Source organism: Salmo trutta, chromosome 26, assembly GCF_901001165.1.
Source record: "Salmo trutta chromosome 26, fSalTru1.1, whole genome shotgun sequence".
NCBI lineage: Eukaryota > Metazoa > Chordata > Actinopteri > Salmoniformes > Salmonidae > Salmo > Salmo trutta.
Genome location: NC_042982.1, coordinates 21,331,244 through 21,354,629, shown reverse-complemented (window position 1 = coordinate 21,354,629; position 23,386 = coordinate 21,331,244). Strand labels below are relative to the sequence as shown.

The 23,386-nt window shown below is 41.1% G+C and overlaps 1 protein-coding gene and 1 pseudogene across 1 annotated transcript; both read right to left on the bottom strand.

Moving 5' to 3' along the window:
* Positions 1 to 367: 367 nt before the first annotated feature.
* On the bottom strand, positions 368 to 6,302 carry LOC115162832 (heat shock protein beta-1-like; annotated as a pseudogene).
* Positions 5,682 to 22,631, bottom strand: camkk1b (calcium/calmodulin-dependent protein kinase kinase 1, alpha b). The gene is made up of 17 exons (XM_029715238.1): positions 22,572 to 22,631; positions 21,657 to 21,915; positions 21,353 to 21,400; positions 21,141 to 21,194; positions 20,944 to 20,995; positions 20,707 to 20,840; positions 20,575 to 20,611; positions 20,358 to 20,379; positions 19,862 to 19,950; positions 19,277 to 19,476; positions 19,013 to 19,066; positions 18,679 to 18,752; positions 18,354 to 18,441; positions 18,060 to 18,188; positions 17,558 to 17,661; positions 13,153 to 13,197; positions 5,682 to 8,071 (listed from the first exon to the last, which is right to left on the bottom strand). The coding sequence occupies exons 2-17, from the start codon at positions 21,900 to 21,902 to the stop codon at positions 7,987 to 7,989; spliced, it is 1,461 nt and encodes a 486-aa protein (XP_029571098.1). The 5' UTR covers positions 21,903 to 21,915; positions 22,572 to 22,631; the 3' UTR covers positions 5,682 to 7,986.
* Positions 22,632 to 23,386: the final 755 nt, after the last annotated feature.

The window sequence follows — 23,386 nt, the reverse complement described above, 5'->3', positions numbered from 1 at the left end:
ATCTGTATGCTTGACTCTTCTTGCAATGATTGGTTGTTAGCTATTAGTCGCTAGTCCCAAACATCATCCCTGTTAATTAAAAATAACATACCAGTTGTCTGTCAGTTCTCCTGTCAGTTTTTCAAGAGAATAGAGAATAGAGAAAGGGTTGGAGCTACAAGACCAATGAATATATCAAAATGTAATTTTGCCGAAACAGGCCATTCAATGAGTTGATTGACAGTAACTACAAGAAGTGACACTACCAATGCAAGTTAAGGTATAAAATACAAGCCACTGAAGAAGATGTCAAGTATTAGCCATGAATTGCACTTGAGAACTGGTGCCTGCAAAATTACACAATGTTGGAAGCTTACTCATGGGGAGTTTACTTCTTGCTGATGGCCATGGAGCGCCCTCCTTCCTGGACTGATGACATGAGCAGTGGGACCTCGATGCTGAGCACACCCTTTGGAGAGAGAGAGGAGATCACCTTCTCAGTCCACACCGGGGAGAATACTGTAGCCAGGAGACAGAACAAGTTTGTATCAGAGCAGAGTACTCTCATGTGACAGAAGTTATTATTGTCAATATCAGCATCCCAAATTGCATCCTATTCCCTCTATACTGTAGTGTGCTTCTTTTGGCCAAGGCCTAAAGGGCTCTGGTCAAAAGTTGTGCACCATATAAGGAATAGTGTGCCATTTTGGACGTATCATTGCAATTAACACCCAAGGGATGTTACTTTAGCTTTACAGTTTTATAACTACTGAAATGTTCTGCTTTGTACTCACGTGTACTTCCTGGTGAAGTTTCATCTCTTCTCTCTTTGTGCTTTCCTGTTGACATTACAGACACATTGGGGTTAGGAGTGTATCTTCGGTGTGTACAGTATGTGTATGACTCTCTGTGCACAGATTGAGTTCGGTCTATAGTTTATGCTTTAGAATGCACCTGGCTGTAGTATATTGTATGGGTACTGGGTTGCTATTTTGAAAGGCTTGACTCCCTCCTGAAGCTGCTCTGGGACACAATGTTTACCAACAAAGATTTAGCATTTATCCTTAACTATAGGCTGCAGTACTGTACGTGACTAAGAAATGTAGTATATCTTCTATCTTCGTCTATCCAGTAGGTAAGCAACTTTTTTATTTGTTTTATTATACACGAAAGATCAAAGCATAAACTGAACGATGACACTGATAATATAGAGCTGGTGGGATTTTCCATGCATCGGCAGGACAGAGATGCTATGTCTGATAAGACGAGGGGTGGGGGTGCCTATTTGTCAATAACAGCTGGTGCGCAATGTCTAATATTAAAGAAGTCTTGAGGTATTGCTCGCCTGAGGTAGAGAACCTTATGATAAGCTGTAGAACATACTATCTACCAAGAGAGTTTTCATCTATATTATTCATAGCTGTCTACTTATCTACTTACAAACCGATGCTGGCACTAAGACCGCACTCAACCAGCTGTATAAGGCTATAAGAAAACAAGAAAATGCTCAAGCAGAAGCGGCACTCCTAGTGGCCAGGGACATTAATGCAGGCAAACTTAAATCTGTTTTACCTAATTTCTACCAGCATGTCACATGTGCATCCAGAGGAAAAAAAACTCTAGACCACCTTTACTCCACACACAGAGATGCATACAAAGCTCTCATTCGCCCTCCATTCGGCAAATTTGACCATAATGCTATCCTCCTGATTCCTGCTTACAATCAAAAACAAATGTAGGAGTACCAGTGACTTGCTCAATAAGGAAGTGGTCAGATGACGCGGATGCTATGCTACAGGACTGTTTTGCTACCACAGACTGGAATATGTTCCGGGATTCATTCAATGGCATTGAGGAGCATACCACCTCAGTCATTGGCTTCATCAATAAGTGCCTTGACGACGTCCCCCCCACAGTGACCGTATGTACATATCCCAACCAGAAACCATGGATTATGGGAAACAGCCGCATCGAGCTAAAGGCTAGAGCTGTCGCTTTCAAGGAGCAGGACACTAATCCGGAACCCTTTAACAAATCCTGCTACGCCCTCAGATGAACCATCAAACAGGCAAAGCGTCAATACAGGATTAAGATTGAATCCTACTACACCGGCTTTGACGATCGTCGGGTGTGGTAGGGCTTGAAAACTATTACGGACTACAAAGGGAAACCCAGCCGCAAGCTGCCCACACTGACAGTGTGGTGCCAGGACAACAACCTCTCACTCAATGTGAGCAAGACAAAGGAGTTGATCATGACTACAAGAAAAGCTGAACAGGCCCCCATTAACATTGACGGGGCTGTAGTGGAGCGGGTCGAGAGTTTCAAGTTCCTTGGTGTCCACAGCACCAACAAACTATCCTGGTCCAAACACAAGACAGTCATGAAGAGGGCACGACAACACCTCTTCCCCCTCAGGAGACCCCAGATCCTCAAAAGGTTCTATAGCTGCACCATTGAGGGCATCCTGACCGGTTGCGTCACCGCCTGGTATGGCAACTGTTCGGCATATGACCGTAAGACTGTACAGAGGGTAGTGAGTACAGCCCAGTACATCACTGAGGCCAAGCTTCCTGCCATCCAAGACCTATATACTAGGCGGAGTCAGAGGAAAGCCCGAAAAATTGTTGTCAAAGTCTCCAGTCACCCTAGTCATAGACTGTTCTCTCTGCTACCGCATGGCAAGCGGTACCAGAGTGCCAAGACTAGGACTAAAAGGCTCCTTAATAGCTTCTACCCCCAAGCCATAAGACTCTTGAATAATTAATCAAATGGTTACCTGGACTATTGACATTGACACCGCCCCTCCCACACTCAAATTTGTTTTTACACTGCTGCTACTCACTGTTTATTATCTATGCATAGTCACTTTACCCCTACCTACATGTACAAATTACCTTGACTAACCTGTACCCCCGCACATTGACTCGGTACCAGTACCCTCTGTATATAGCCTCGTTATTGTTATTTTATTGTGTTACTTTTTATTATTTTTTACTTGTATTCGGCACATGTGACAAATAAAGTTTGATTTGATCAATCTTGATTGCATGAGAATTGAGAGAGAAATACTGAATCATGTAAATCATCTAATTCAATAACATGAAGGAATACTGACCGATAATCTCTGTCACTCTCTATCCTTGGCCTTGACCATCAGCTCCTCAGGGGCGAACTGGTTGACGTCCAGGCTGATGGGTCTGCTTCCTCTGAGACAGGCCAGATCTGAGCTGGCGGGATATTGTGCAGGTGTAGGGGTTGACCATTAGGCAGTAGAAGTAGAAGCCTACATCCACGGAGGAGCCTGGGGGGCACATGTAGCTGGGCCAGTGGGAGCCTGGCCAGTGGGACCACTTGTCTGGGATCTGGGGCATCCCGAAGGACTGGTCAAAGAGCCGTGTGCCGTGGCGCCAGTTGCGGAAGGAGTCAAAGTTTGGCTCCCGGAGCATAGTGAATGGGACATGATTTAAACTATTTGTTAGGAAACAAAGACAAGCTCATGTGTCCAAAGAAAACAGATACTTTGAGAAGACTGTCTGTGTAATCTGCAGTTATTCGCATTGAGTTTAAAAACAATTCCATCCAACATTTTTGAATTAATAATCATGAAAAGCGGAACAGTGAAAACAGTCTACCAAGGAGTATAGCCAAGAAATTAGCTCTCTGCCGCAGTGGCAGTTCTGAAAGTGATGATTTAATTTGTTGGTTTAGGACTTGATTGCATGTCAGTGACACCAGCATGGTCTTTGTGTGAAAATCAACCGGGACCTTAAAACTTCTTTGGGATAGGGGGTGGTATTTTGACGTCCGGATGAAAAGCATGCCCAAAGTAAACTGTCTGCTACTCAGGCCCAGAAGCTAGGATATGCATATAATTGGTATATTTGGATAGTAAACACTCTAAAGTTTTTAAAACTGTTCAGATTATGTCTGTGAGTATAACAGAACTTATTTGGCAGGCGAAACCCCCGAGGACAAACCATCCAGAAAAAAAGAAATTCAGTTCACTGTGTTTTCAATAGGTTTTCTATGTTAAACTAGATTTATGAAGGACCTGGTTGCAGTTCCTATGGCTTCCACTAGATGTCAACAGTCTTTAGAAATTGGTTGATGTTTTTCCTTTGAGAAATTAAGAAGTACGGCTATTCAGAATGAGAGTCAAGCCAAGTGGACTCTTTGTTTGGGGCGCGCGACCTGTAGCTCGCTCCACTTTGATTTTATCCACTATTGAACACAGTATATTCCGTCTTAAATTGTATCGATTATTTACGTTTTAGGATACCTAAGGATGGATTAGGAAAGTTGTTTAAAATGTTTGGACAAAGTTTACAGGTAACTTATTAGATAATTTGTAGTCATGTTGGGCGAGTTGGAACCGGTGTATTTCTGAATCAAACGCGCCAAATAAATGGACATTTTGGGGATATAAAAAAGGAGTTTATCGAACAAAAGGACCATTTGTGATGTTTCTGGGACATATTGGAGTGCCAACAGAAGAAGATCTTCAAAGGTAAGGCATGAATTATATCGTTATTTCTGACTTTTGTGTCGCCACCTGCCTGGTTGAAAATGATTGTTATGCATTTGTATGGTGGGGTGCTGTCCTCAAATAATCACATGGTTTGCTTTCGTCGTAAAGCCTTTTTGAAATCTGACACCGCGGCTGGATTAACAAGAAGTTAAGCTTTCTTTTGACATATTGCATGTGTATTTTCAAGATTGTTAAATATTTACAATTCTGAGGTTTGAATTTGGCACCCTGCACTTTCACTGGATGTTGGTCAGGTGGGACGTTACCATTCCACCTAGCCTAGGGAGGTTTTAACGTGGGTCTAGGCCAGGTTTTGCAAACCAGTCAGTTATACGAAGCTCAGAGAGAAAGAGACATGGGCAACATGACTGCTAGCATGATGGAGTCGTGAGTGACTTAGAACAGACTGACAGAGTTGGGGATGGGAAATGGACTCTGAGAAAACCAAGCCCATGATGGTGCTGACTGGGTTGTAACAGCTGTTGTGGCTTTAGCTGAGCCGGGGGAGTCCCACTGGGCCTCTGCATTGGCCTGGCTGGCTCAGCCTGTTGCTGAGGCTGTCATGGCAGATGTCGCTGGCAAGGGGGCAGAAAATGATCAGCTATACAGCATACAGTTCTCCCAAAGAAGACAGGCTGTGCTGGAGGGTTGGTGGTCTCTGGAGCACAAAGGGGAGGTGTGATCTACAATACACAGGTACGTACTTCACACTGGATTAGGGAGCTTGTTTTTTTTAATCAGTTACAAAACAACACATTTTCTGTTTCCTGTGTAGCCTATTTTATGTAAGGAATCACAACAAATCAATTGTCAACTGAATTGTACCTCTATCAGTAGACCAGTGGATTTGTATATATAGTGTGGAGAAACAAGTCAGTTTTATGCATTCTATTTCTAAGGTGTGGTCCGATCAAAAACAGAGCACTACTGTGCTGTTGCTTGGCAACTGTTTCCACAGTAACCTTTGCTCAGAAACATTCCACTGTGGATTTCGAGGAGTGCCATGTACATCAATGGGAAAACAAACTGATCACAAAAAAAGCCAATTAATGTGAAGAATGGTTAAACATGGTCCAAAGTGATGTGCATGTTTCAAGAAATTAATGAACATGCCTTTTTTATTTTGTTACAGATCACATGGAGGCTGTGCATTTAGCATGTACCCCTAACACCTGTGCAGTAAGTCACTCACTTCAATATAGGGAAACTTAACCCCTGGAGTGTTTATTTTAGATAAAGGGACTGTGTGTCTATCCAAATCCCCTGTCATAACACATAAACTCGTATGACAGCCCCTTGAGATAAATGGCTCTATAGTACACAGGATAAACACACCTATTTTTACCTCCTCTTGCTGAGGAGTGCATGACAGAGACGTATGGACTTCATATGTGCACCTCTTTCTTATCAAGAGTGGGCACACCTTTACATGCATTGTGTGACATCAAGGTGTTCCCTGACCATTGAAAGAAAAAAAGCATGGGACAAATGGCATGATGTTTCATTGTGGTCGTTGGCAAGTGGTATTAGATCATTCAACAGAAATACACAATAATATGTCTGAAGCAAGCCTAATGTAGCCTCTGTATGAAGAACAATGGAGAAAAAAACTGGCCTGAGGCACAATAGATGATACAGTTAGACAGAAGGGTGCCATCTAGTGGTATATTTACAAAGAAACAGGGACATTGAACATAAGGCCTGTGACTATATGTCTGTCAATATTGAATAAACAAACACTGAAAATCAAAGTAGACACATACCTTAGTACAATTGCCCACACCCCAAACATTTCTTCAAAACAGCACGGTTCTCAAAATGGTTCTCAGACACAGTCTCCATCAACTTCAGGTACAAAATCTCTTACCTAAAAACGTTATAGGGGCGCTTTGATACTTTTGACCTGTCCCATCCTAATTAAGGTCCCAGGGGCCCAAATTCACAGAGGCCCAGATTCACAAAATGTTCTTAAGAAAAAAATTCTTCTTAACTGCCATTTTCTCCATAACTATAGACTTAAGAAGAAAGTTCAGAAAAGTTGCTATTCTTCAAAAAGGTCATTGGAAATGTTCTTGAGCTATTTCTCCTAATGTTAAGAAGAAATGTAGATTCTTGAACTAAAGTTATTGGAAATTCTAAGATAGTTTCAGTATTGATTATTTTAACCCAAGAACATGTTTTAGAACAGTAATCTCTAGGCAACCAATTTAGCTAGCTAGCTAGCTAGCAATGGTAATCATGTTGGCATATTTATTATTGCGATTACTGTTCTAAAACATGTTCTTGGGTTTAAAATAATCAATACTGAAACTTTCAGATTAAGTTTGTGGGTGAATTAAGAAGACATTTCTCTTGAGAAGGTTTTGTGAATCTGGGCCCAGGTTCCTACCCTGTCACAATAATACAAGTGTTATTCCAGTCGGTTTTTTACAAAAACATGTGGATGGTGTCAGAGAGCCATACTTGAATAGCTTACTGGGCCATGACATGAGGGAATATCAATATGAACAAATATGTGGCCATATTGTTGAAAATTATGTGGTATACTTCAGAATTTCAAAAGCACCAATGAAAAAAGCCAAACCAAAAACAGGTCTTTTGTCTTATTCACGTGTTTACATTGTGATATTATATGACTTTCATGTCAGCTGAGATGATTCAGAATAAGCGCCACTTTTTAGCTCCTCGCAATGCAGACTTTGTGTCGACACTTGTTTTTCACTCTTAAATCTGAATGTTGTCCTAAAAGCTGTGGTCAGGCTATTCTGACAAATGTTCCAGAAGTCCATTTGACATCTTGATGGAGTTCTAGATGTGATGTTATTCACTTCAACAACAGTAAAAAAATTATAATAAAGCATTTAGTCCTACTCTTCTTTTTTTAAATGGCTCCAGATTAAAGATTGCTTGCACTATAGGACGTTAATAACACCTGCGTGCAAGAGTCAGCACATCCTGTTAGAGAGAGCCATACAGAGAACAAACAAGAATGTTAATTTGCTAACTTTAACTATCGTCAACATCAACTGTATGAAAGCATGCAAAAATGACTTCTTTAGAATGGTAAATATTTACATTGTAACAACCACATTTCAGTTCAGCACATAGGTGTAATATTTGGAGAAACACAGAGCTAACAGTACAAAAGGCATTCAGGCTATTAAGAGTACTATATGTTAACAACAGACACAAACATCATGCAGATGGGATAAGACAAAAGTTAAAACAAACTAACACATGGTTTGTACTGTAATTATATGATATATATAAGGTTTATCACAAATCTTTCTTAAAGACTGTATCGGGGTAAGCTCTTTCATTTGGATCTTTCTTCAAATACATCACATTAATATTACATATTATGTGAAGATACAGCAAAGAGTTTAAACAGGTCTGTCAGTTAATTTAAACAGGTCAATGAGAAAATTAAAAAAACGAAATAAAAAAATTGTGTGGGAGCAGGTTTACCAGCAGGCCTATGCAAATGTACCATCATCTTCAGTAAGGTCCTCCAACTCTCCTTCTACGCTTCCATCCAACTCTGCTACTCTGCTTGACTTCCTGTGGGCAACATATGTTTTATTGTCCCCAATGATGAAATCGGGGCAAGTGGGACAACTATGGATTTGTCTCCGTACAACTGAAATTCCACAATTTGAGCAAGCATATCTCCTGTCCCATTTGAGATACAGTCATTATATTTTGTACATACAGTGCCTTGCAAAAGTATTCCAACGCCTTGGACTTCATCACATTTTAGTGTGTTACAAAGTGGGATATAAAAATATTTATTTTTAAGATGAATCTAAATTAAATAACTAAAATATAGTCGTTGCATAAGTATTCAGCTCCCTGAGTCAATGCATGTTACAAACACCTTTGGAATCAATTACAGCTGTGAGTCTTCTTGGGTAAATCTATAAGAGCTTCGCACACCTGGATTGTACAATATTTGCCCATTATTCTTGTCAAAACTCTTCATGCTCTGGCAAGATGTTGGGGATCATGCATAGACAGAAATGTGCAAGTCTTAACATAGATTTTCAAGCAGACTTAAGTCAAAACTGTAACTTGGCCACTCAGGAGCATTCACTGTCTTCTTGGTAAGAAACTCAAGTGTAGATTTGGCCTCATGTAGTAAGTTTGCCGTGCGGTAGCTGAGAGAACAGTCTATGACTATGGTGGCTGGAGTCGTTGACAGTTTTTAGGGCCTTCCTCCTTTTTAGGGCCTGGTGTAGAGGTCCTGGATGGCAGGAAGCTTGGCCACGGTGATGAAGTGGGCCTTACGCACTACCCTCTGTAGTGCCTTGCGGTCGGAGGCCGAGCAGTTGCCATGCCAGTCAGTGATGCAACCAGTCAGGATGCTCTCGATGGTGCATCTGTAGAACCTTTTGAGGATCTGAGGACCCATGACAAATCTTTTAAGTCTCCAGAGGGGGAATAGGTTTTGTTGTGCCCTCTTCACAACTGTCTTGGCGTGCTTGGACCATGTTAGTTTGTTGGTGATGTGGACACCAAGGAACTTGAAGCTCTCAACCTGCTCCACTACAGCCCTGTTGATGAGAATGAGGGCACGCTCGGCCCTCCTTTTCCTGTAGTCCACAATCATCTCCTTTGTCTTGAGCACGTTGAGTTAGAGGTTGTTGTCCGGGCACCACACGGCCAGGTTTCTGACCTCCTCCCTATAGGCTGGCTCGTCGTTGTCGGTGATCAGGCCTACCACTGTTGTGTCATCGGCAAACTTAATGATGGTGTTGGAGTTGTGCCTGGCCGTGCATTCATGAGTGAACAGGGAGTACAGGAGGGGACTGAGCACTCACCCTTGAGGGTCCCCAGTGTTGAGGATCAGCGTGGCGGATGTGTTGTTACCTACCCTTACCACCTGAGGGCGGCCCGTCGGGAAGTCCAGGATCCAGTTGCAGAGGGAGGTGTTTAGTCCCAGTGTCCTTAGCTTATTGATGAGCTTTGAGGGCACTATGGTGTTGAACGCTGAGTTGTAGTCAATGAAAGCATTCTCACATAGGTGTTCCTTTTGTTCAGGTGGGAAAGGGCAGTGTGGAGTGCAATAGATTTGTGAATCTGTTAGGGCGGTATGCAAATTGGAGTGGGTCTAGGGTTTCTGGGATAATAATGCTGATGTGAGCCATCACCAGACTTTCAAAGCACTTCATGGCTACAGACGTGAGTGCTACGGGTTGGTAGTCATTTAGGCAACCCATAGGTTAACTTAGAGTTCTTGGGCACAGGGACTATGGTGGTCAGCTTGTTGGTATTACAGACTCGGACAGGTTAGTATTACAGACTCGGACAGGGAGAGGTTGAAAATGTCAGTGAAGACACTTGCCAGTTGGTAGTCCGTAATAGTTTTCAAACCCTGCCACATCCGACGAGCGTCGGAGCCGGTGTGGTACGATTCAATCTTAGTCCTGTATTGACACTTTGCCTGTTTGATGGTTCGCCGGAGGGCATAGCGGGATTTCTTATAAGCTTCCGGGTTAAAGTCCTGTTCCTTGAAAGCGGCAGCTCTAGCCATTAGCTCAGTGCGGATGTGTCCTGGCTTCTGGTTGGGGTATGTACGTACGGGCACTGTGGGGACGATGTCATCAATGCACTTATTGATGAAGCCGTTGACTGATGTGGTGTACTTCTCAATGCCATAGGAAGAATCCCGGAACATATTCCAGTCTGTGCTAGCAAAACAGTCCTGTAGCTTAGCATCTGCTTCATCTGACCACTTTTTTATTGACCGAGTCACTGGTGCTTCCTGCACACATTTTTGCTTGTAAGCAGGAATCAGGAGGACCTCTGTCCTCTTTTTCTCCGTCGTCTCTTCCCGCAAATGACGGGGGATTTTGGCCTGTTCCCAGGAAAGCAGTATGCCGTTCACGTCGGGCTCGTCTGACTTTTTGAAGGATAAAAAAGCTTCTGCCAGTTCGGGGTGAGTAATCACTGTTCTGATGTCCATAAGTTATTTTAAATCATAAGAGACGGTAGCAGCAACATTATGTACAAAGGTTTAAAAATAAGCTACATACAACGCAAAAAAATTATCATAAAAACACAATCGGTTAGGAGCACATAAAACGTCAGCCATCTTCTCTGGCGCCGTCAATCACAGTTGTGTCCTAATGAAAGGTGAATTCCTCTCCCAGTCTGGTGTACAGCAAACTGAAGTAGGATTTTGCCTGTGCTTAGCTCTATCCCGTTTCTTTTTGTCCTGAAAAACTCCCCAGTATTTGCCAAGTATACCCATACCATGAGGCAGCCACCACCATGCATGAAAATAAGGAGGCAGTTACTCAGTGATGTGTTGTGTTAGATTTGCCCCAAACATAAGGCTTTGCAGTATTACTTTAATACCTTGTTAAAACCAAGATGCAAGTTTTTATCATTTAGGTCAGTATTGTGGAGTACTACAATGTTGTTGATCCATCCTCAGTTTTCTGCCATCACAGACACTGAACTCTGTAGCTGTTTTAAAATCACCAATGGTCATTCCTGTCCGAAAGCTCAGTTTAGAAGGACGACTATACCTTTGATGTGTCTGGGTGGTTTAATATATAATCCACAGCATAATTATTAACTTGACCATGCTTAAAGAGATATTCAATGTTTGATTTGTTACTGTTACCAATCTACCAATAACTGCCCCTTCTTTATGAGGTTTTTAAAAAGCTCTCTGGTCTTTGTAGTTTTATCTGTGCTTGAAATGTAATACTTGACTGAGGGACCTTACAGATGTTGTATGTATGGGGGACAGAGGAAGGGTTAGTCATTCAAAAATCATGTAAACACCTATTATTTCAAACAGAGTGAGTCCTTGTACCTTATTATGTGATTTGTTAAGCAATATTTCACTCCTGAACTAATTTAGGCTTGCCTAAAAAGGGGCTAAATACTTATGCAACGACTATATTTTAGTTATGTAATATATACAGTATATATAATTTTCTTCCACTTTGACATTACATTACATTACTCATGCTGCTAAACATACCCTCGTAAAACTGACTATCCTCCCGATCCTCGACTTCGGCAATGTCATTTACAAAATAGCCTCCAACACTCTACTCAACAAATTGGATGCAGTCTATCACAGTGCCATCCGTTTTGTCACCAAACCCCCATATACTACCCACCACTGCGACCTGTACGCTCTCATTGGCTGGCCCTCGCTTCATACTCGTCGCCAAACCCACTGGCTCCAGGTCATCTATAAGTCTTTGCTAGGTAAAGCCCTGCCTTATTTCAGTTCACTGGTCACCATAGCAGCACCCACCCGCAGCACGCGCTCCAGCAGATATATTTCACTCAAAGCCAATTCCTCCTTTGGCTGCCTTTCCTTCCAGTTCTCTGCTGCCAATGACTGGAACGAACTGCAAAAATCACTGAAGCTGGAGACTCATATCTCTCTCACTAACTTCAAGCACCAGCTGTCAGAGCAGCTCACAGATCATTGCACCTGTACATAGCCCATCTGTAAATAGCCCATCCAACTACCTCATCCCCATACTGTATTTATTTATTTATTTTGCTCCTTTGCACCCCAGTATCTCTACTTGCACACTCTACTTGCACATCTATCACTCCAGTGTTTAATTGCTATATCGTAATTACCTCGCCACTATGGCCTATTTTATTGCCTCACCTCCCATATCTTACCTCATTTGCACCCACTGTATATAGACTTTTTCTACTGTATTATTGACTGTATGTTTGTTTATTCCATGTGTAACTCTGTGTTGTTGTATGTGTCAAACTGCTTTGCTTTATCTTGGCCAGGTCGCAGTTGTAAATGAGAACTTGTTCTCAACTAGCCTACCTGGTTAAATAAAGGTGAAATAAAATAAAAAAGTATTTTGTGTAGATTGTTGACAAAAAATGACAATTAAATCCATTTGAATCCCAATTTGTAACACAATAAAATGTGAAGAAATCCAAGGGGTCTGAATACTTTTGCAATTTGCAAGGCATCTCCTCATGAGCAACACGTGTCCCATAAAGACCTACTAGCTTGGCCCATTACAATTTCCAGAAATTATACTTTTTTTCCCCCAGCAAGTTTTGTACAAGCATATCTCCTGTCCCTTTTGAGCTGCAGTCATTACATTTTGTACATATTAGCATCTCCTCATGATCCTGTTTTATATCAATGCATCTCCCTATCAGGCAGTGGAGCCCGGTCTCTGACATCCCGTCCATTGTGAGCTATCAAGTTTTGATTTCCAAGGGAAAAAAGACTTGATTGTTTTTTATCTTTCTCATTAATCCACGCAACAAACGTGAATAATTGGCACTCATTGGCCCAATGGGGGTGCTGCATAATTTGTGGGGGACAACATGTTTACTCTTGCCTTGTTACTGTGTGTTGTTAAAGGCAACTAGCAGGGGGAAGGGTCATGACAAGAAGAACACTGCATTAAATGCCATTCATGTCAGGAACAGCATTACCCATCAAGTCCAATACCCATAAACTCTCAGCAGCGATAGTACTGAGACAATAGAAAATAATCACATAGAGTAGAATGACAGTGATCAAACCCCAGAAGAAACCCTGTTAGCACAAGACTAAGGTTGCTTCCCAATTCCAAATTGCACCATATTCTCTATATAGTGTGTACTACTTTGACCAGGGCTCTTACCTCAACGAAGGATGAACTTTGGATTCCAAACTCCCCCAAGAGTCTCTGCAACAGGTAACAGATAGACAAGAACAGGACAATATCAGCAAATATGTGCTTGTTAAAGACTGTACGTCAATACAATTTAATCATAAAGTTACATTACATGATGGAGATAGATAAACAACACATATCACAATATTCCAAAATACAATCATGGGAAAACAGTTTGAAAAGCAAATGGCTATTGCTGTAAACAGAAGTCAAAGACAATACTATAATCTGCCTTTAAGTTATCAAAATTCTCTACTTAATTGAGAGAACAGTATAGCTTATCAATGACCCAAGCCCAGCTCATTTAATCCCTACCATTGTGTCGCTGAGTTGTCATAATGCTTCAGCAAATGTACATTATCCCAGGGGTCTTGGAAGGCACAATATAAGAAACCTAATTTATGTCCCTCTTACTGCCCTGAATGCCTCTGCTGATCCTACAGCTATTGTATGCAGTAATCAAATGCCTATAACCACGGTTATACTGGTAGCACTGAAGTGGTGTGCCCTAGCAGGAAGTCCACTGTGTGCAGCTCACACTGCACTAACATAAATAACCCAAGCATGTCTACCTCTGCTAAGCTTCCCAGTAAAGCAAGAAAAACAATCAAGAATCCCAGAAAAGTGCTACAAATAGCCCACGTTAACATGTAGTTTAAGAAAGAAGATTCATGAAATCAGTAATTTGCTAGTAACAGATGACATTCATATTCTGACAATCTCTGAAACTCACTTAGATAATACCTTTGATGATACAGTGGTAGCAATACATGGTTATAACAGAAATGCCAAAGGTGGAGGTGTGGATGTTTATATTCAGAACCACATTCCTGTAAAGCTTAGAGAGGATCTCATGTTAAGCAGGTTAATCTGCCTCACCTAAAGCCTATTCTGGTGGGAAGCTGCTATAGACCACCAAGTGTTAAGTGTTAACAGTCAGTACCTGGATAACATGTGTGAAATGCTTGATCATGTATATGATATCAATAGAGAGGTATTTTTTCTGGGTGATTTAAATATTAAATGGTTTTTATCAGGCTGCCCACTCAAGAGAAAGAAACTAGTGCCTGCAACCTGGTTCAGGCTATCAATCAACCTACCAGGGTAGTTACAAACAGCACAGGAATGAAATCCTCAACATGTATTGATTACATCTTTACTAATGCTGCAGAAAAGTGTTTGAAAGCAGTATCCAAATCCATCGGATGTAGTGATCACAATATAGTAGCCATATCTAGGAAAACCAAAGTTCCAAAGGCTGGGCCTAATATAGTGTATATGAGGTCATAGAATAAGTTTTGTAGCGATTCCTATGTTGTTGAAAAATAGTATGTATTTGTCCGTGGTGTGTAATGAGGAGCAACCAGATGCTGCACTTGACACATTTATGAAATTGCTTATCCCAGTTACTAATAAGTATGCACCCAATAAGAAAATTAATACAAAAATGGTTAAATCCCTGTGGATTGATGAGGAATTGATAAACTGTATGGTTGAGAGGGATGAGGCAAAATAAATGGGAAATATGTCTGGCTGTACAACTGACTGGCAAACGATAATAGCAGATGATATTGCCACTCCTATTTGCCACATCTTCAATTTAAGCCTACTAGAAAGTGTGTGCCCTCAGGCCTGGAATGAAGCAAAAGTTATTCCCCTACCTATGGATAGTAAAGCCCCCCTCACTGGCTCAAATAGCCGACCAATTAGCCTACTACCAAGCCTTTGTAAACTTTTGGGGAAAAATGGTGTTTGACCAGATAAAATGCTATTTTACAGTAAACAAATTGACAGGGTTATAGGGAAGGACATTCAACAAGCACAGCACTTACACAAATGACTAATGATTGGCTGAGAGAAATTGATGATAAAAAGATTGTGGGCTGTTTTGTTAGACTTCAGTGCGGCTTTTGACATTATCGATCACAGTCTATTGCTGGTAAAACGTATGTGTTATGGCTTTACACCCCCTACTATATTGTGGATAAAGAGTTATCTGTCTAACAGAAGACAGAGGGTGTTATTTAATGGAAGCCTCTCCAATAAAATCCAGGTAGAATCAGGAATTATCCAGTGCAGCTGTCTAGGCCTTTTACTTTTTTCAATCTTTACTAATGACATGCCGCTGGCTTTGAGTAAAGACCAGAATAAGTTTATCCAACATATTTCAAAAACTAAAATCATTGTATTTGGGACAAATCATTAATTAAACCCTAAACCTCAACTAAATCTTGTAATGAATAATGTGGTAATTGTAATTGTACAAAGAGAGCTAACATGAGTAATATACATGTCAATCTCTCCTGGCTCAAAGTGGAGGAGAGATTGAGTACTATAGTACATGGAACTCTATTCCACATCAAGTAACTCATGCAAGCAGTAAAATTAGATAAAAATACACCTTATGGAACAGCGGGAACTGTGAAGCAACACAAACATAGGCACAGACACATGCATACAAACATACAATAACATAAGCACTATACCCACACGTACATGGATTTTGGTTATAGATATGTGGTAGTAGAGTAGAGGCCTGAGGGCACACACTTAATGTGTTGTGAATGTATTGCAATGTTTTAAAAATGTATAACTGCCTTCATTTTTCTGGACCCCAGGAAGAGTAGCTGCTGCCTTGGCCGGTGAGTGAGCATATTCACTCTTTATCATTGTTGGGTCAGTGCCACTTGAAAGTTTGTTTTTGGACAATAATTTCATCCTCCATGTTAGATGGACGTAATATTGTATTTGTGTCTCCCCTTCTCATAGGCATATTAGATGGATCAACATCGTATTTATTGATATGTTTGTCAGTGTCAGCAGAGTAGGCTACACTGTAAGTTTTGTTGAATTAAAAATATTATGCCAATATCTCCAGTCATATAAAGTGTAGAATTGCATAAAAGGCAAACATTTTCCATTGCACAGAAAGGAGAAGAAACATATCTGATATAGCCTATAGCCTACTGTACGGCACTCAGCCAATCATTTAACGGTCTTTTTTGTGAACAGTGACTGAGTAATATTATTCGCCTAAATTATGACTATCAAATCTACTCATAACATTAGGAATAGTAGGCTCTTACATACAGTACCAGTCAAAAGTTTGGACACGCCTACTCATTCAAGGGTTTTTCCTTATTTTGACTATTTTCTACATTGTAGAATAATAGTGAAGACATCAAAACTATGAAATAACACATATGTAATCATGTAGTAACCAAGAAAGTGTTAAACCAATCAAAATATATTTTATATTTGAGATTCTTCAAAGGGGCCACCCGTTGCCTTCATTACAGCATAACGCCCTGTACCAGAACTAGTTAATTAGCTACAAAGCTACATCACTTCACAAGAAGGTATAATTAGCTGTGGCAGAGGCACCAAACAGCTCCGCACAGGTCCCAGTACACTTACTGTACACCCAGCCTGACTTTTTGGAAAACAAACGCAGCTGGCAGCACACAATTAGCTCTGCTTTCCTCAGGGCTTTCCTCTAAGCTTTTTAGGAGGGGCCAAATGCTTCTGCTACAGATACAGGAAACCGCCAAAATAAAGGAAACGCCAACACACCAAATAAAGGAAACACCAACATAAAGTCATATTAGGGCGTTGGGCCACGATGAGCTGCCAGAACAGCTTCAATGCGCCTTGGCATAGATTCTACAAAGTGTCTGGAACTCTATTGGAAGAATGTGACACCGTTCTCCTACAAGAAATTCCATAATTTTGTGTTCTGTTGATGGTTGTGAAAAACACTCTCAGGAGCTGCTCCAGAATCTCCCAAAAGTGATCAATTGGGTTCAGATCTGGTGACTGAGACGGCCATGGCATATAGTTTACACCAGGGTTCCCTAACTGGAGTCCCATGGGCAGTTTTATTTGGCCCGCCAAGTTTTCTGAACCAAAACATTTTTTTTTATCTTCAAACATCAGGAAATCAGCTTCAAGTGATTACAATTTTGGAAATCTGTTCCCATGTATTCCCATGCATGATAAAGAGACACATAATCGTATACAAATGTAAGCAAGGTTTGAAATTATTATGTTTTAGTCAAATATTAGATCTGTTTGGGCTTCTTGCAGTCAATTTGCAGTCTACAAATGATTTGTAATTATGTTCCGCCCCCACGACCATCCAATCTAGTTGATGATCCCTGGTTTACATCATTTTCATGCTCATCAAACTATCCAGTGATCACTTGTGCCCTGTGGATGAGGGAATTGTCATCCTATGTTAATCCCATTTACAGTAGCCTATATAGCTAACCAACTCTGTGTATTTCTGTCACTTTGTTTTGTTTTGTTTGTTTGCTAATCCCAAAGTCAGCAGATAGAGAAACCAGATAAGGAGGATTTCTAGCGGACTTACGCAAGAATACCTCCTGGAGCGGACATGGACCTCTCTGCCCTCCTGTTCTGACACACAAAGGGGTTACTGAAGGACCTCTTCCTCAGCATGGACTTCACCAGGATCTAATGTGGGGAGAGAGAGTGTCACAGTGTGTGTCCCAAATGGCACACTATTCCCAATATAGTGCACTACTTTTGACCAGAGGCCCTGGTCAAAAGTAGTGCACTATATTGGGAATAGGGTGCCATTTAAGACAGAGCAATACTCTATCAATTTGCCTTATGACTTAACTATTCCCTGACCATGTGTCTTGATCTGGAAAACTCTGGGCACTCAAGTTTTTCCTGTTGTAGGTCCCAGACTTTTTCCCTTATTAAGACACAGATGTTCAGGAAAAACTCCAGTCCGTATTTGTAATAGATGAGTAATTAAGTAAGTCTTGTCCGAGCCAGAACGGCTCATAGGGCAGGAGCCTATCTCCTGTACATCCCCTGGACAGGACACTAGTGAACTGACTCACCACAGCAGACAGACTGGGGATGAGTTTGATAGAGTTCTGGACCTCCTCCTCAGTGACCTCCACCACGGTGCAGTGTTCCTCCTCCAGGGGTAGAAGGTCAGTGCCATCCTCTGTCACCCACGGGTGCTCCTGGCAACACACAGGACAGAGAGGACAATAGTCACACAACACATGAGACAGCTCTACTGGGACAACTCTACTACTGTAACATTTCATTTGAAATGTCAAAGATGGTTTCATGAAGGACTGTTTTTTTTAAAGCACCATTGAAGGTCTAGCTCTGCCCGCTTTCACCTTGATTTCAGGAATGGTGATCCTTGTATAAGGATTTTTATCCAGCATCCTTACAATAAGATCCTTCAACTCCTTGCATACTTCCGGCCTGTGGTACCAAAGAGTGACTGAGATGAATACCCACCAAACCATCTACAGTACAGTAACTAGAGTAGCAGTGAATGGCTAAGAACAATAAACAATACGATTACTATGTTATTATCATGTGCTATTACATGCCATACTGTGAAGTTCTACCCATATTTTAGAGTGGTGCAAATAGTGCAGACTAAATATTCGGACAATGCTTTTACATGGTAAATAGTGTCCCCTTAGTTGAACTCACATGTCTGGGAACTCCACAGGCCTGTTCCTGATCTTATTGTGCAGGCCAATGATGTATTCATCGATGAAAGGGCACTGAGATAGGAAGATAGTGAAGAAAAAAACATTAAAATGCTGCCATGAAAAGTTAGGCTACATGCATACACATGCTGTCTGTTTCCCACATAAACCATTCAAATGATTTATTTTAAAAGCATTATTATGTGAGATGCATCGGCTAATCGAACAATATTTGTAGTCATCAGCATAATGGACACAGTAAATCAGATGAGAAACCAGCAGGCCAAAACAATCCATGGCAGAATACCGTACATTATGATAATAACAGAACCTACCTTCCCATAGACAAAGCAGTACAGGGTGACTCCCATGGCCCACACATCCAAGGCCTAACAAACATAAACATTGACAATTACTTTACAAAGAGAGCTTGCTGTATATTTTACAGTACAGTAAAATGTTGACGTTTGATACCAAGTACTTTTCTAATTATTTTTGATACCAGTCAATACAATACATTTTAATGTGGTAAGTTTTATTTCTATGATATAATCAAAGATGAATGATCTAATTAGATACATTTGCGATTAGTGTCTAACCTTGCCAGTAAAGCTCTGTTCATGGTCAGTCATCATCTCTGGGGCCATGAAGGCTGGAGTCCCTGCTGAGCTAGACAGCAGAGCATCACTCCCCTCAAACTGGTTACTGACACCAAAGTCTGCAATCTTCACATGCCCATTGTCTCCTAGCAACAGGTTGGAAGGCTTGATGTCTCTGTGGATGATCTTCTGGTAGTGCACTGGGAGGCAGGTGTACCAGGGAAAAATGACAGAAGACACTGATTTAGCTCTTTTTTAAAAATCAACTTTTATACGTCTATGAACAGCATTGACCGAGTGATTTAGGTCTTGGTATTCAGCTGTCAAAGCACCAATTGATCCTGTCTTTTCAGAACATATCTGACTAGTGACTTTTAAACCAATGTTTTGCTAAAGCGTGAGCAGGGTTAGCAGTATGCTGTAGGTCTCTGAGCAGAAGGCTAGTAGGTCCTACGTCCCAAATGGCACTCCATTCCCTATTTAGTGCACTACTTTTGACCATGGCCCATAGGGCTCGGGTCATAAGTAGTGCACTATATAGGGAATAGGATGCCATTTGGGACGAAATCCAGGTGGAGGACTCACAGTATTCAATCCCCAGGATGATGTCTCTGAAGTAGAAGCGGGCTTGTTCCTCTGTGAAGGGAGTGTCTGAGGGCACCTCCATCACTGGGCTAGGCCCCAGGAAAAGCAACAGACACAGGCAAAGGTAATCAAGCATCACCACCATAATATTCCAAAAAGCGGTCTTCCTACCACTAAAAATGCCTGAACCTTGTCATTGTTACCTTATATCCCTTAAAAATGGATACCTTATATTCACCAAATTCAGTAACTGGATGAGTTATATATAAATAACTAAATTCATCCTTTCAGTGTTATATATAATAATAATATAAGCCATTTAGCAGACGCTTTAATCCAACGTGAATTACAGTCATGCATGCATACATTTTGCATATGGGTGGTCCCGTGAATCAAACCCACTACCCTGGTGTTACAAGCACCATGCTCTACCAGCTGAGCTACAAAGTGTTATAATGTAATGCAATACAGTATATTCAGAAAGGGGTAAACTTACCCTTTTGGCATTAACTCAAAGGCTAGAAAATAAACAAACAGAGAATGAAAGGACTAGTCAGAGCTCACATTAGTTTCTATGTAATAAACAAACTGGATAGACTGTATTATAGTCTACAAACTATGGACCTAGTACAAGGAGATACAACAGAAAACATACATTTACCACATAACACCTTATTTCACCATTTAGTGCACTGACATGAATGCATACTTACCCATGTGGAGATTATCTTCAGCAGGATCATCAAGAACCTACAATTGGAAAGTGTAAATCTATTAAATTAATACAACTACATGTAATAGTAGAACATTTTAAATCTTCCACTTATGCATGTCAGTGTGTTCACCTCCACCAAATGGACAATGTTAAGGTGGTCTAGTTTCTTCAGGATTGCGATCTCTTGGTAGACTCTCTCCAGTGGCCCCAGGGGTTTGGGTGGCAGTCCCTGTTCTGTGCTGGCTCCTCGAGGAGGGGGGCGCCCTATAACCAACCGCCATTATAGATAGTGGTGAGCATCACCAGTTAATGTTCATATCGGTACTAAAGCACATACTAAAGACTTAAAAATAACATTTTCACCTACGAGGAAATCCACACATCTTCATCAACTTCTTTTTTGAAAAAACTTTCATTGCCTATGAAAGGAAAGACATGATCAGATTGTTCCTATGGTATAAGAGCTAATCAGGCCAAAACAGAGAGTTGAGTAACTGTACGTTTCTCTGCTTCCACAAAGGAGATGATAAGGAATGGAATATGCAGAGCTGAAAAGATGCTTACATAGTATTGTTCATCATCTTCATTGTAAGCTAATCTCACCACCCCATATGAGCCCTACAATAGAAAAAGAAGAAAGTCTGACAGAATCATTTTTTACTTATTACACAAGAATGCTTTATGAAATAATGTTTTTTCTTGTCAGACAAATTCAGAGTCTAGTTTTGATATACAGTTTTGTACCAGACTGAGTATTCTAACTTTTCTTTTCTTACCTTTCCAATCTCATCCTTCAACTTGTATTGGTTGAGCTGGATACAATTCTAGGGAGAAACAAAGTGAAGGGTATTTAGTGGTGGGATATTGCACATTGACTACACATTATTTAGGCTCATGCCTATTTATTTTGAGACTTCATAGATGAATCCCAAATGGAACCCTATCCCCCATATACTGTGTCCTGAATGGCACCCTATTCCCTTATGGGCCCTTGTCAAAAGTAGTACACTGTATAAGGAATAGGGTGCCATTTGGGACACAGCCCTGACCTCCATTTGGGATGCAGCCTTGACCTCTGACCTGGGAATCTGAGATGGACACCCGCTTGGACTCGATGGTGGGCTGTCGGGCCTCTCGCGGCTGGGTTGATCGCTCCTGCAATGATAGCTTCCTGTCTGACAATGACAGCTTCCGGCGCGCTGGTGCAGGGGGCCTTCGGTGACCGTTGGGAGGGGTCATCCGGTTGGATGCCACGCTCATGGCGGCCACCATGTCGGCCAGCTCTGCATTGTCCAGCTCTGCTAGTCCATCAGTGTCTTCACTCATGGCTGTCCCTGTCCTTGTCCCAGTCCCGGATTAATCACAGAGAAAGGTCAGAGATGTCACAGGGGTCAGCTAATTAGATAATTAACATTAAATTGTACATTTTAACGGACATTTACTAGTGTTCTGTACTTGTACATCAAGCTGCTTCATGCTACAGAAACAGGAGATTCTGCTGTAGAGATTCTGCCCTCAGACAAGGCTTACTTACTTAACCAACATTCAACTGTAACATCTCCCTGAAATGGGAGACTACACTATCCTAGCTATTATTTAATTTTTTTACTTTGAATATTGAACATATTTTCCAAATGTAATTTTGTAGAATTAAGGCACGCACATGAACTAGAAATAGCTTATTATATAACAGGGTAAATAAGAAAAGAACGGTATGTCAATTGAATTAATTGTAATTGGCTTGTACCTTTCTACATGTACAATACACAATTAAATGACTATGACTTTTCATGGAAATAATACGTCTAAACGCATCATAGATGACAACCACCTGAGCTCTGCTGCCTACCGATTCCTGTCAACACAAATAGCACTAACTGCAAATCCCTCCCAAATCCACAACTAAAACGTTCACACCTACAAAAATCAGATTGTCTGCAGCAAACAGCAAATTACATAAAGGAAGCATTTTCATATTATGGTCGTTTTACTTACACACAGCTTGTGGATCCTACATTGCCTGTCAGTGTGGGTGAGCTTCATGGTCTGTTCTGCTGATGTTTAAGAGAGAAAACACCTTTGAGTCTCAGGTCAGGACTTTCACTGCTGAGCCAAAGACTATAGGATTACTCCAGCCTTAAGGATAAATCTTGGCCGTATTTAGCCTCATTAAGGTTATTCTGAAAGTAGCAATCAGTGTTTACATTGATAAACTTCACCCCTTGGCCAATGCAACAGGGGAAAAAAGGTAAATGAATGGACATTAGGAATCATGGGGACATTAGGTCTGCATCCCAAATAGCACCATATTTGCTACATAGTGCACTACTCTTGACCAAACACCTATGGGCTCTGGTTAAAAGTAGTGCACTATATAGGGAATATGGTACAATTTGGGACAAGTCCTAGGAGTTACGGCCAGGAAACAGTTAGATCTAATGGAGACAGGAGATTGATGTTAGGAAAACCACTGGAAGGGAAGGAGGACCAGTGGTGGTGGAACAACCTAATCTGTCTGTGATTTCTCAATGGACAATGCTATAGACATAATGGGAGTTTGCCAAGCTGAGTGCCCAAGGAAGTTCTTAAGCTTGCTGTTTACCTCAGAGCAAATTGGCTCAAGTGTTATATAAAACCCCTGGAGAGAATTTTCCAACACTGAACATAGAATACCAATCAACCAGAAATAGTTGAAGATATTGCTTGTTTGGATGACTTCTAATACAAAACAATACAATTGTAACAAAATATTTGAAATACAAAATAAAAGCTATTGGATAATTGCAATCAATCCAGTTTATGCCCCCCCA